The sequence below is a fragment of the Galeopterus variegatus genome, unplaced genomic scaffold (assembly GCF_000696425.1).
Source record: "Galeopterus variegatus unplaced genomic scaffold, G_variegatus-3.0.2 Scaffold185, whole genome shotgun sequence".
Classification (NCBI taxonomy): Eukaryota; Metazoa; Chordata; class Mammalia; order Dermoptera; family Cynocephalidae; genus Galeopterus; species Galeopterus variegatus.
Window position 1 is genome coordinate 726,192 of NW_007726296.1, and position 14,273 is coordinate 740,464.

At 51.5% G+C, this 14,273-nt stretch overlaps 1 protein-coding gene across 1 annotated transcript in view; it reads right to left on the bottom strand.

The window, feature by feature from the left end:
• Positions 1-2,598: 2,598 nt before the first annotated feature.
• Positions 2,599-14,273, bottom strand: part of SLC6A6 (solute carrier family 6 (neurotransmitter transporter), member 6) — a 47,160-nt gene continuing 35,485 nt past the window's right edge. The window contains exons 10-14 of the mRNA XM_008564395.1: positions 13,345-13,447; positions 12,699-12,799; positions 10,033-10,203; positions 7,171-7,357; positions 2,599-6,816 (exon numbers count right to left, since the gene is read on the bottom strand). Of these exons, the coding sequence (XP_008562617.1) occupies positions 7,217-7,357; positions 10,033-10,203; positions 12,699-12,799; positions 13,345-13,447 (516 nt within the window). The 3' untranslated portion in view covers positions 2,599-6,816; positions 7,171-7,216. The remainder of the gene's footprint in view (positions 6,817-7,170; positions 7,358-10,032; positions 10,204-12,698; positions 12,800-13,344; positions 13,448-14,273) is intronic.

Below are 14,273 nucleotides of genomic sequence, written 5' to 3' on the forward strand. Positions count from 1 at the left end.
TGAAAGGGCACTGCCCACCCATCACAGGGGCACCAAACAAAAGCCAGGAGCCCTCGGCTTCGACAGGGGTGGGGCACACAGCATCCATGTGGCTTCCAGCTGTCAGCAGTCGCAGCTGTGTGACATGGGCAGGTGGCTCAACCTCTCTGGGACTCTGTTAAGTAACAGGGCTGGGCACGCTCAGGGCCTCTCTGTTTAGGAAAGCTGCACCGGACTCCAGGACTCCGGGCAAGGGAAAATGCACCCTGACTCTGAGCAGCGCCCCTCCCCTCCTCGGCTGAGGCCTCTGCCGTTCTCCCAGATGTATGCAATCGGGCCCTGCTTGGGCCTCCCAGCCGTGGCCGGCCCATCTTTATGCAATATTTCTTCTAGCTTCTCCTGGGGATGGTTGATCCCAGACTTAACGGTTCCTGATACCCCTCCCCAGTGAGTGTCCTGCCTGCCTATGCATTTTGGGTACAGCCTCTGTGACATGTTCCCCTCACCTCCAACCCCCCCAAAGCTGTATTTTTCTCTGGCTGAGATTAGAGCATATTCCTTGTAAAGTATTTTTCTACGTGGGGTTTTCTTAGGGCTCTCGGGAAGCACAACGTGCCAAGGGGCTGCCTTGCAAAGGCCGTTTTGTGGTCTGTTTGGGGCCCACGTGTAAATCTTTGTCCCACCAGGAGTTGCAGTGACTTGCGGGGGATGCTACTGGGATGATTTTTTAAAATAAAATTATTTAAATGCACCTAGAGTAGGGTGTTTGCTTTTTTTATTTTTATTTTTTATCATGGTTTGGCAAGAGCCAGTTTGTGTGTGCATCTCAGGACATCTTACCTAACTTTGATTGATTGATTGATTGATTCATTCATTCATTCATTCACTCAAAAAGTCTGCCATTTGCTACCCATCATGTAGCCCCTGGGCATACAATATGAACAAGACAGACTGAGGTCCATCTGCATTTTCTAGTGGAAGACAAACAATGAACAAGCAAGCAAATCATAAAACTATTTCAGGAGGTATAAAATGCAATGAACACAAACAAAAAATGAGTAATGGGACAGCGTGACTGGGGTGAGGGGCTTTAGCTCAGGGGGTCAGGAAGGGCTTCTCTGAAAAGGTGACATTTGTGATGAGACCTGAGGATGGGAGCCATCCCTGTGGAGACACGGAGGAGCATCCCGGGCAGAGGGCATGGCAAGTGCAAAGGCCCTGAGGTAGGACTGGATTCGGCAGGTTCATCAAAGAGAAGGGAGGCCTGGAAGGGGCTTGGAGACTGGGGTGGAGGCCGCAGGCCTGATTGTGAGGGCTTGGGCAGGGGGTATAGGTTTTATTCTATGTGCAAGGGGAAGCCACTGAGGCAGGTGAGTAGTGGGTCTGCTGTGTGGCACCCCTTTAGCCTGGGTGGAGAAGAAAGGGGTCAGGAGGACAGCTTAGGGGTCTGGCTGCTGCCAAGTCTCCAGAGGGCATCCAGGGCAGGGTTAGCTGGGAGGTTCTAGGGCCCAGAGGGCAGGGCTGGGCCATACTGGGGGACCACAGCTCTGTGTGAGCAGAGGAAGAGATTCTTCCCATCAGCTGTGCAGGATGGGAGTGAGCACCGTCTCAGGAGGTGTGTAAGCAGGGGCAAGACTGAGGCAGGCAGCACCATTCATACAGCACAGCCGTGCACCAGGCTCTGTGCTGAGCTCTCTGCAAGAACTCGTGGACATGCTCCTAACAGACTTCGGAGGTGGGCTCTATTATCATCCCGACATCACAGGTGAGGAAACGCACAGAGAGGTCATATAACTTGCTTAAGGTCACACAGCTAGTAAAGGATGGAGCAGGATTTGAACACAAGCCCCACGGCCAAAACACATGGAGGAGGGAGGGAGGAAGGAGGTCGACGAGGCCATTAGAAAGGCAAGAGACAGCCAGAAAATAGGTGGTGGGTGGTGGTTTATTCTCACTTCATCTATCAGTAATGACTTACTGAGAAAAACTTTGGGAAGTTGGGGAAGAGGACCCAACAGGTTCCCAATTCTTGTCCACTCACAAGGGTGGTGGGGCCACTTGGCTAGAAGGCTGCTCCAAACAGCAACCTGCTCTGTGACCCCACAGAGCCCTAGCTGGGCATTAATAAGGGACTGCACCTAGTCGGGGAGGGAAGGGAGAAGGGCAACTAGGTTAGCCTCTCCCTGCCCTTTCCCCTCCCCACATCCCCTTCCTACACTTTCAGCAGGATAAGTAAGCTGAGGCTGGAAAAGATGGTAAAGAAGCCACAGCACCTCTAATCACGCATGTAGCCTTCATGGAGACTATGGTTTACTCCAGATGGGGAAACTGAGGCTCAGGTGACTGGTGCCAGGCCTCCCAGCTGCTCAGGGCAGGCAGAATCAGTGGAACCAGCCAGAGCAGAGCCAGAAGCCCATGAGCTGGGTGCGAATAGACTCTTTCACGGACTTGCTGTAACCCTTTCCTCTTTGTGAGCCTTGGCCTCAGGATCTCGAACTCTGGATGATCATACGTACCTTTGAGGAGCATCCTGGTGCTGGACTGAAAGCCCTTCATAAACTGAAAAGCACTTGCCAAACATGGGGAAAAACAGCCTCACCAAAACAGAACTCACACGTGTTGGATTTTAAAAAGGAAATGTTTATTTTCATGTTATAAGGTGATTACAAACTCCTCTAAAAAAAAGCAAAGATGAGTTTAAAATATTGATATACATATTTATCTAAAAAGCAAATGAGGGAAAACAGCCCTGCAAAATGCAGGGATTCATATCATAAAACATCTACACACAAAAGCGTGTATACTGCAAGACTGAATCATACACCAAGCATCTTGTTCAAATACAAATATCCTCCTCAGAAAAGTCTCTTGTTGGTTGACTTGTTTTTTATTTTTTTACAAAAGTTTAAAATATCTTAAAAATATTCTGAAGCTTTAAAAAAACGTCCTGATGAGCCAGACATATTTCTGCAAGGAGGCAAGACCCACGTTCTCAGGTTTCTCTTGTGCTAAATACAGAGTCACAGTTGCTAGGGACCGGAAGATTAAATGGGTAAAAAAATCCAAAAAACAAAATAACAACATGGAGCCAACATCTCAATTTGCAGCCAAAGAAATAACAAGATGCTCCCTCCCTCAGGAACACGCCAGAACACGTCTGCAGTGACACCCACAAGAGAACAATGAAAAACAGCTTCCTATAAAACAGGATGTACTATGAAGGTCAGGCACAGGGGAGGGGCAGATGCTGTCCCTGGCTTCCAGGTTGCCCACCTCTCTACAGGATTTGCTATCTGGGTGTTTCGTTTTGTCTTGTGGTTTTGTACTTGGGTCTTTGCACACAGTGGTATTTGCAGCATCCACGCGCACAGCCCGGCCTGGGATCGCCTGCCCCTGAGTCTGAGGGATAGATGGAACCTCTGGCCACCTGGAGAGGGTTTCTCTTGGGTCTTTCCTGGCTTGTGTCTGAGTCTTGGGTGGGGGGAATAAGATGCCTCTGTCTTAGACCAGCTGCCCAGAGCATTTCCCCATTAGGAGAGGCAGTGCTAGGAGCTGCTGGCTGGGTCGTAGGCCATTGTGTGGTGGCACCTGGGTGAGGACAAGGGACTGGCGGCACAGACAGGGAGCTGCACACTGCCCAGGGGTGTCCTGGGGGGAACCACCCATGGCTCCTTCTGCTGCCTGGGAATTTCCTACCTGGCCTCAGGCTAAGTTTGGAGCCCTGGGGGCCTTCATTTAAATCCTGCCTAAAGGTCTGGCACATCAACTGGCTTCTCTGGGCCTCAGTCTCCTCTTGTGCAAAGAGGAATCTCAATTTCTAGCTCACGGAGGGCTGCTGGGAGGAAGAAGTCCCCATGCAGGGCCAGGGTAAACAGGTGCCTGCCTCTCCTACCTGAGGCCACAGCTCAGGGTCCAACTGGCCCATGAGGTCAGTCAGAGGGCGATGGTGCAGCTCACCTCATCCCTGAGCAGTGGGGCTGGGCGTTTCCTTTTTCATAGAGGCTTATCTTTGGTTGTCAGGAAGAACCTTGAGACCTACTTGGATTCAGCCCTGGTCCCACACTCGCCCCTCACTGCACATACCTTGGAGAACCTGCAGCTCAGCCAACTCAAGAAAGTCCGTTTTCATTCCTGACTCGTGGTGCCAAAGTCCCTTCCCTGCTGTGGGCCTCAGTTTTCCCTTTAAGATGAGGGCTTTGGATGAGGGGCTGTTTAGGTCTTTCCCTCACTGACAGCTGGGGACTCTGTACTGTGGTGACTAACACGCCGATCTCAATGAAGCATCTCCCTGGCTGAGATTCACCCATTCCATCTTACTAAAAATGCTTTAAACACCTCCCTCGCTTCCTTTCCAGATTTGGCTGGCTGGGCTATGTTCAGGCATCAGAATTTCTGACCCATCCCAAGCAGAGAACAGGCAGAGGACTTTGCCCATTCTCCAGACACAGGTGGACCAGAGTCACGGGCTCTAATGAAAAGTTTCATTTATATGGAGACATGAAAGTCAAGCATCGTTACACATTGTATGCACAGAGCCAAGTTCTGCAGAGACACAAGAGCCCCAGGGGCTGGGCAAGAGGGATCAGAACTGGAGACAGGTGACTCAGGAGATTGTCGAGGAATGGGCTTGGGGAAGGTGGCCGACCTTCCTTCCAGGTGGGGTTTAGGGACTTGGTCTGCATGTGTCTTTGGTCTAGAATTTGGTCTGGGAATCTTATAAGAAGAGGCTTCCTCAGGCCATTTCCAAAATGCTGCTATTTGTCTACCAACCCGAAATACTGTAACGGGGTATGAGCCCTGGAGAGGAGATGGAGACAGAAATGACCACAAATGCCCAGGTAGCCACTGCTTGCCAAGCCCCCTCTTCCCCGCATGTCACCTGTCCCCAGTCATTGACTGTGGTTAGTTTACTACAGTTACATAAGACAAGGAAAACAGGTCACATTGCTACCCATTAAAAATAGGGAAAAAACAGTAAAATCAAATCAGACACAACAGGGACCATAAACACATAGAAAAATAGGAACACATTGTTGATGGTTTGGAATAGGACTGGGTGTTGTTTGGCAGAGTATATAGCTTTGGACACAGTGAAAGGTGTACACTTGCCAAAGACAAAAGGTTCAGAATTGTCTTTAGGGAGGGGGGACACCAGAGGCTCCTCCCGCTCCCAAATGTGGGGAGGGGGTTTCCAGGATCCCGAGAGCCCCTGCTCTGGAAGCCCACGCCGGCCTCCACTCCGCACCGAGGCAGCCACTGCCTGTGTGTGTGACAATGTTTCGGTTTACTTTAGACTCTGAACTTGGAAGTGACTGTTCAAATGGCACAGTTTAGGTCCAAGTGGGTGGATCTTAAAGGTGCAGCCCCTTCTCTCCTGGTTCAGAGAGGAACTCTGCTCTGTGTAAGGACACGCCAGTGCTGAGGTCCCAGACCCCTGGACAATCCCAACCTCCTTGAAAATTCTCCTTTGCCTTCTCTGCTCGGTCCCCACATGGTGAAATGTCTGACACCAGTTACTGCAGGGGGTTTGAAATGAGGAACTTTGTTAGATCCCAAGTCACTGACAAGGGCTGCCCTTATGCCTGCACTGGGAGAATTTGGGGAGCATTTCACGTGACTCAAAGATCCAACCTCAAAAGCTGCTCTTGGCACTCCTTGCTAGAGCCCGGGTGGCCCTGGGCTGGCCTCTCTGACGAGAGCTCGGCAGGAGTCTCCCCACCTCTGGGAGAAGAGGACAGAGCTGGAGGTAGGGAGGTAAGGAGAGAAAAGCGCCCCTCCCCAGGACCCGCATCCTTCAGTCTACTCCCTTCCCTGCCTCACCTCTTGTCCCTCCTGCAGGCAGTTTCCAGAGGTGTTGGAGATGCTGTGTGGGGCAGGACCACAACCCTCCATGACCCCACTCCAACGCAAAAGACCCATCCCGTGTGAAGTTCTGAGCCCCGAGACCCCAGCTCCTGCGGGGCTGGATGCAGGTCTCTGCCTGGAATGTCCCAGGAAAGACTGTGGCCTCCCCTGTCTCAACCCCCCCTTGCAAGGCCGAGTAGTGAGCCTCCTGGGGGCACCCAAACCCGAGCCCCCTCCTGCCAGCCCTCTCAGACCAATGGTTCTGACAGTCCTACTGACGATCCACCTTCGATCTCAAAATAAAAGGGTGGGATTTTGCTCCTGCTGCACCAGTTTCTACTACCCTTAGAATCAAGTGTGTGCTGTAGGCTTCATCTTTTGGTGTTACTCAGTCCCTTTTATTTGCGGGGTGGTTCATTGTTTTGGCATCTCTCTTCTTGGCTAAGACACGCAGAATGAGGTGTCTCCTCATGGCCCTTGTTTCTCCTGCCCCACTGGCTCGGGAGGGTGGGCCTCTCCCTGTGGTTTTCTTCCTCCTGAACCAGGCTTTGGAAGGTACTACGCTTTAAGATGGATCTGCTGTCCCGAGAAAATTCCACCCTGTGTTTCTTGGGCAGAACTTTTACCAGCTACACAAGCACCAAAGAATTGCTTTTGAAAATGAGATCTATTGCTGGCAAGAAGATCAATTCAAGTGGTAAAATGTATGACAATCTCTAAGTGTATATATAGTTATGTGTAAAAAACAAAAAAATACAAAGAAAAATTTACCAAGTTCCCATAAAATACATGTAATTCAGTATGAAAGCTCTGCCTCTCCCTGGACAACTGCCCGTGGGTTTTCTTTTTATATAAAATACCCCCAAATCAAAACAAAATACACACACGCACAATACACACACACATACAAGGGAACATTTTCTGTGACAATTAAAAAAAAAAATCCTAGTGCAAATATAAAGCTCTGTAAACCTGGTCCTATGAGAATCTAATGTTAGTAAACAGNGCTTTTGAAAATGAGATCTATTGCTGGCAAGAAGATCAATTCAAGTGGTAAAATGTATGACAATCTCTAAGTGTATATATAGTTATGTGTAAAAAACAAAAAAATACAAAGAAAAATTTACCAAGTTCCCATAAAATACATGTAATTCAGTATGAAAGCTCTGCCTCTCCCTGGACAACTGCCCGTGGGTTTTCTTTTTATATAAAATACCCCCAAATCAAAACAAAATACACACACGCACAATACACACACATACAAGGGAACATTTTCTGTGACAATTAAAAAAAAAAAACCTAGTGCAAATATAAAGCTCTGTAAACCTGGTCCTATGAGAATCTAATGTTAGTAAACAGCAGGAAAGCAGTCGGCCCGTGGACCCGAGAGAGCTCACATCATGGTCTCCACGACGATGTGGGTGGGTTTCATGAGAGCGCCGTTCATGACTGTGCGAGACTGGTAGGGTGTGGCCCCCTCCCGCTCCACAGCCCAGCGGTTGGGTTCCCTTGGGGTGAGCAGATACTTGACTCTCTGGAGAAGGAAGAGGACAGGAGTGGCGAGGGAAATCAGGCGACCTGGTTCACCAGGCCATCTGTCTTCCTCCTGAACCTGCTAATGTGCTGTTTCTTCTTTGGCAAACTACCACCCTCTCCGAACCTCCCGTTTTTTGTCCTTTTTGGAAATAAAGGAGTTGAACTAAGGTGCTTTTACAGTCCTGCTAGACCCTGACTCTGGGCAGGACTCACAATCTCCACGCACTGACTTCTTTCCCCTAAGGAGCTGAAATATGCAATCCTGTGATTCCCTCCCTCTGATTTCTGACTTGCAAAGCAGCCAAGTTTCTGCAATTTATATGCCCTAGGTTGGATAACTGTATTAAATCTCCCATGGCTCCCACCTTCCTCAAGGAGAAACTCCAAACTCCTGAGCCTCCCACAAGCTGCATTTCCTGCCTTTTCGCAGACAGATCTCCCCTAGTTCCCCGTAGGCATCTAGTTCTTCCCACAGGGCTTGTGTCTTAAGGGCTTGGAGACAACTGCTTGCATTGGAGCAGCACCTTCCAAGAGAGGAGCCAGAGGCCAGGCTGCATGAGAATTCTCAGATCACTTCTGGGTCTGGTGAGTTTGTCTTCCCAGCTGGTTGCCTGATCTTGGAATCACTGAGGGAAAGAACCCTCTCCAAGGACACCCAGAAAATCAATGGCGGAACCGGGACTTGGACTCAGGGCTCCTGCCTTGCAGCCTGCCTCCTGCCAAGTGTCCACTCGGAGACTTAAGAGGGCCAGCAGTTGAAAAGAAAAAATAGCCTTCTTTCTAGGCATTTACATTCGATTTGGGTACATTACAGATTTTTTAAAAGCTGCCTATTAAAAGCTATAATGTTTCATTAAAAAACCCAGTTTTCCATTTTCCCTTGAAAAGTGGCAAGATCTGGCAACTCCAGGCCCATGTCCACTCCTGGTGATAAGTGGCCAGGGTTCAGGGCGTGGGCAGCCTGCTGTGGACGCAGCATGCCTTCTGTGGCTTGCTCCTGGCCTGGCCCACACGGCCTGCCTGGTCCCCTTTCACCACTCTGCTTCTCTGGGCATCTGGGCAATAGGCCATGCAAAATGGAAGCGGGACAGAGGCAGAGGCCAAGGCCAAGAGGCAGACACCCGGGGCTCTGTCTCTCCAGGGTCTTGGCCTCAACTGGAATACTCCAGGCATAGAGATCTAGGGTGGCCAGAACCTCGCTCAGAGACAGGGTTATGGCTGGGAGGACACCTTGGCAACCCAGGCATGTGGAAGCCCCTGAGGGGCACACGGGGCAACAAAAACAGGTGGTGGGTCAACTTCCTTCAGAGGAGGCAGCTTTGGTTAAGCCAGGCTGACAGATACGGAGAGGGTGAGAGTGTAGGGTGAACCCACCCTCCGCCAGTCCCCCTCCCCCCACCCCTCTCCCCATGCTAACCCCACTCTCACCAAACCTCTAAACTTGGGCTGGACCAATGTGTCAAAATTAGGTTTCGAAGGGACACTAAGTTAGTGACCCATTAGGTGTCCCCGCAACCAGTGATATGTAATTGCCGAGACACTGACCAATCAGAACAGACCTCTAGACACCCCCCTGCTGTGCCTCAATTTAACCTTTTAGTTTCTGGGTGGCAAAGACATTCTGGAAATTCGGGGACAATGGGTTGGCATGGGATATTTAGGGGGTCACCTAGAAGGCTCAGGGCAGTAGCTATTACCCATCCGTCCTCAGGCTCGATATTTTAGTATTTTAACGACTGATAGGGCCATTCAGTATTCTGGCTGAATACTGAGGTCCTGCCCTGTGTCCTGTGAAAAAATATAATACTCCAGGAATACCCCAGGGGCCTTGCTCAGACAGACCCCAGCTTCCAGTTTTCCTCCCTGCCTATTTCCTGTCTCCCCTTCCCCGCTCCCCCTACCAACACCACCTCCAGGCCAGTCCCCTGCCCAGGAGGAAACGCAACCCAGCCCAAGGGGGAGCCAGGGCCCCAGGACATCCTGGCTCCAGATTTTAAAAGGAGAATAACAATAAAATAGCCCAGAACAAAACAGTGCAGTCTTGGAGGTGGCCCAAGCCTAAAGGTTAAGAGAGATTCTAAGAAAAAAATTTCTTGGAAAGAGCCCTGGCCCTTGCCAGGGCTTGGAATCGCTCATATCGTTAGAAGAATCTCTGAGAGGAGGCGGGGTGTGGAGGGCCCGTGGGGCAGCAGCCCACAGTCACTGGGGCTGGGGACCGGCTCTGCATGCTGGGCTCGTCCCGGACTTGGCACAGACTGAGGGAAGGCGTGCAGGTGGAGCTCAGCCTGCCTCCCAGGCTCCCACCTCCTGTGTCACCGCTGCAGAAACCAGACCACTGCTCCTGGGATAAAGCCCCAGCTCTTAGCTTGTCATCCAAAGCCACTGTCACCTCTCTAGCCTCATCGCTCTTTCCTCTGCCCCATACCGGGACCACCTTTCCTCTCACACTCCCTACTTGGCTAATTCCTTCTCGGCCCACAGGCCTGTTTTGACTGTCACCACAAAGCCTTCTCCCACGTGAAATGTACTTTGTTCCTGTTTTTCCACAATCTCAACCCTCCATCAGGCCTGTAAAGGGTCTAGGACTCAGAGAGGGCAAGTAACTTGCCCAAGGTCACACAGCAAACCAATGGCCGGCCTTGGCCTACCCCAACCTCAGGGCTGCAAGCTCACCACCAGGAGTGGTCCCTCCGTCTGGCAGAGGCGGATGACGATGACCAAGGGGATGCAGATCATGGAGGACAGGGCCAGACTCCAGCCCAGCCCGATGGCCCAGGTGGGATACACATAGACTTTGTTGTAGGTCAGGGGGACATACTTGACAAGAGAGAAGATAAAACATCCCTGCAGAGAGACAGAAGCAGTCAGGGGGCTGGTCCTGGACACCAAAGGGTGGGGGGCTTCTGGGACCAGGGCAGGCCCCAACCGGAAGGGAGAGTGTCTCTCCTTGGAGGGGCTGGCTTATGCCTCCTACCCTCCTCTGCGGCCAAAGGATCTCCCCCCAGGGCAAATCTGGCTGAGTTGATTCCCTGTTCAAAATCCTTCTGTGGCTCCCCAGTGCCTCCATCCCCCCGCCTCCTCCTCCATGTCTGCACTCCAGCCACCCTGAAGTCTTGCCCGCTGGTCAGCCACTTACCTCAGGGCCTTCATACAGGCTGTCCCCTCGGCCTGGCCCTCTTTTCCCCTGCCTTCTCCTCATCCTACTCCAGCTCTGATGGCCCTGGCTTACTTGCCCAGGCCCCACCCGGACTTTTCCTCCCAGAGCACATGGCTATAAGCATCTCTGCAGCAGTCATCTCCCCGCTAGAGCCTGAGTCTGATGGCAGGCCCCCATGTCTGTCTTTAACACACGTGTCTTTCATACCTGGTGCAGGTAAATCCTAGTGGCATGGATGAAAGCCTTCCTTCCCCTCCCTCACTGCCACCCACCCCTCTCCATCCCTGAGCCATGGGCAGTGGTGCGAGCCCCAGGCTGTCTTTAACACACGTGTCTTTCATACCTGGTGCAGGTAAATCCTAGTGGCATGGATGAAAGCTTTCCTTCCCCTCCCTCACTGCCACCCACCCCTCTCCATCCCTGAGCCATGGGCAGTGGTGCGAGCCCCAGGCCCAGCCCCCAGGACAGGGTGTGGACCTGGGGCTTGTCCTGAGCAGCGAGCACTGCCCGGCCCTGAGCCCATGCTACCTGCCTGTGGCCATCAGCGTCCATGCATGGCAGGGAGGTCAGTCCTGAGCCTTGAAGCCCGTGCAAAATCCACCTTCCCCTCTGAGAAGAGCACTGAGGGCTGGCTGGGGGCCCAGGGTATCTGCTTCTGGAGAAAATTAGAGCCCGGGTTGTCTTGAATTTACCCACAAAGTGACCGTCTCCACTCTGACCCTCAGTTTCCTTCTCTCTCCCTCCCTGAGGCACTGGACAGATCAGAGACAGGCTACATTCCAGGGAGGTAGGATGACGTCACCCTCCTGGAGCAGGACAGTGGTGTGGGCGGGTCCTGGTTGGAGCTTCCTCAGGCTTGGGAGAGCCCAGAGCAGCCCTCACCTGGGACTCACCCCGTCTGCCACCGCCCCACACATAAGGGCCCAGCAGCAAAGGCAGGGCCAGGCATAAGTAGGTGCCTCCCGTCCCTGTCACTGGTTCTGTTTTAAATAGATTCGTCTTCCTGTCAAACCGCAGTGACCCCAGCCAGCCTCAGCTGCTCTTCTCAGGGGAAAAGGAGGACTCTGCCCAGGCTTCGAGACTCAGGGCTGACCCCACCCCACCACTCATGGACGTTGATGGCCACGGGCCATTAGCATGGGCTCAAAAACCAGGCAAATGTTAAGTGAGGATGAGAACGCAGGCTTGAGCCAACCAAATTCACCTCCAGCGATAAACTTGCCAATTGTGGTTCCTAGCTGCTCTGGTTACTTTTTTTCTGTGGGGGAAAATATTCACCTTGGAAGAAAAGGCCATAATCATTAAATAATAATGGTAACAGTCTAAAGTTGTCAGCTGCCACGAGTCGCACTTCAGAGTCTCCTCATTTTACAAGTGGAGAAACTGAGGCCCAGAGAGGAAAGTAACTTGCGTGAGGTCACACAGTGAGTTAACAGCGACGTTGACTTAGTCTGGCTGACAATGGCTCGGCAGGTGCTGTCTCCCCAGCAATAAGCTCAAAAGCGCATGACTGGTTTCAAACTCCGACGGGTAAGCAGCTTTTGCTGCCCAGGAATTCCCATCTGCCACGCTTCGGAGTGGAACCTGGAGGCGGAGCACGTGGGCATGTGCCAAGGCCAGGTCTGAGGCAGCGGGAGAGAAGCCTCGTGGGCGGAGCAGTGAGCCACTCCACTGCCCTGGGGGCCTTGTCCTTGGGAGCCCAGAGCATCTCTCTGCTGGAACCTGTCCTCTAAGCCACTACCCCACCCTGCCATGGAAGCGCCACATTTCCAATGTCTATGACCTCTCCACTCGACATCCCAGAGGCTCCCTAACTTAACCAGTGAACCCCACTGAGCCGACAAGCCCTAGAAGGGATGGGAAAAGGTTGTGCTCTCCATGGTTGGACTTTTTGACATGCCTCAGACACCGTCCCCCCCGCCTTTGCGTAGGCTGGTTCCTCTGCCAGGAGTGCCCTTCCTGTTTTCTTTTCCTGACAAGCTCCTACTCATCCTTCAAAACCCAATGCAAGGTAACCTTCTGGAGCAGCCTGCTCTCCCTCCTCACCCCAAGCAGAGATGAACCTGGGTTTACTGCAGCCTGCCCTTAGCAGATGCCGAATGAAAGATGGTTTGGCAGGTGAAAAAGTCGAGCCCCAGGGAGAAAAGGCTACTACCCAGCGCCAGGGCAGGAGAGAACTTACAACACAGAGAATTGGAGTGACCACAGCCCAGCTGCACTTCATCCAGGGCCCGGGCCTATAGCCGATCATGTCCTCGATACCATCATAAAAGCTATCACCGCCTGCAAGGGACAGAGTTGGACATGTGGTGACACAGTGTCCAAGGCCAGCATCAGCCCTGGGAATGACACAGCAGGGGCTCAAAGGCCATGAGGGGGTCTCTGGGACCTGATCCAGGCCTTTGTATCTCCACATCATATAGATCCAACTGTGGCAGACATTCATCTGAAATTATCTGAAATTCAAATGTAATTGCACATCTTGAATTTTTCTGGCAACCTTAGGCAGACCCCAGATCCTAGTGTGGCCAATCCAAGGTCTGAAGGAGGGGAAAACGGACCACTCCTAGAACCCAGAGTAGGTAATCATAGGTGACCCTGCAAAACCAACTCTGTGTTTGTCAGAACATACAGCCACACCTTGCACTGTCAGCACAGGGAGAATCTAGACAGTGGCTGCCATGATATTTTTTGTGTAGTCTGGGTAGAGAGGGCCTTTCTGTTCAACTCAGAATGAATTCCCATTAGAATTCTCTGCTTTTGAAGCTTTTAAGTATAGAGGCCCAAAGGAGAAATTTGAAAAAGGATATGCAAAAGACTATACTCACCATATATCCAGGCAATAACAAAACATTCAAAGAATGCAACCCACAAAAGGCATACACCGCTAGCTGCATAGTAGTCAAAGAGCTGAAACACATACATGCCACCCTGTGAAGGAAAAAGCCACAGAGAAGGTTGATTTGTTATTTGGTCCCTAATCCCCTTCATATACAAAGAGCTCTGGCATATCAATTAGAAATAAAACACCCAAGAGAAAAATTATCAAAGCCTATGATGACCAGATAAATGTATAAAAAGATGCTCAACTTCATGTTTGACAAATTTAATTAAAAACATACACAGACAGAAAAATGAAAGCAAAACAACACGTCTTAGCAAAATGACAGGTCTGCTGAGGGCTGCTTCCAAAGAGGTGCTTTGAAGCTAGTGTGGCCGACACAGGAGCCTCCAGTGATACCTAGCAGCTCAGTGTGAGGACCTGTGATCTGACTCTCAGGAAAGTTTTCTCACAGACACCTCCAGAAAGACATTTTTACTTCTGGTAAGCAAGAGGAGTGAAGTGAAGCCTTGAGATTAGGTTTGGGGGTGATCATTAAATGTGACCCTTTCCTGGAGAGAACGTGGGGAGGGGTGCAGGAGAAAGCATACCTGGGCCTGATACTAGGCTTCCATTTTCCTCCTAGTACAATTACCTTTCTTTTTTCTGGCTTGTTTTGGGGCTCTGCCCAGCAAGGCCACCTTCCGCTCCTTGGAGCCAGACCTTGTACCGTGTGGCAAGCCGTGGTGGTCTGCACCTGTGCATTTTTCTTAGGCTGTTCCTGTCCCCAGAATGCCTTTCCCTAATCATCTAAGATCAGCTGGAGAACGACCGCTTCTCTGAAGCCAGTGCTGACCCTCCACCCTGCCCGATCGTGGCGCCTATGTGCTGCCGTGACAACACCTTCCCCAATCCCCTCCCCCCCCCGCCCTGTGT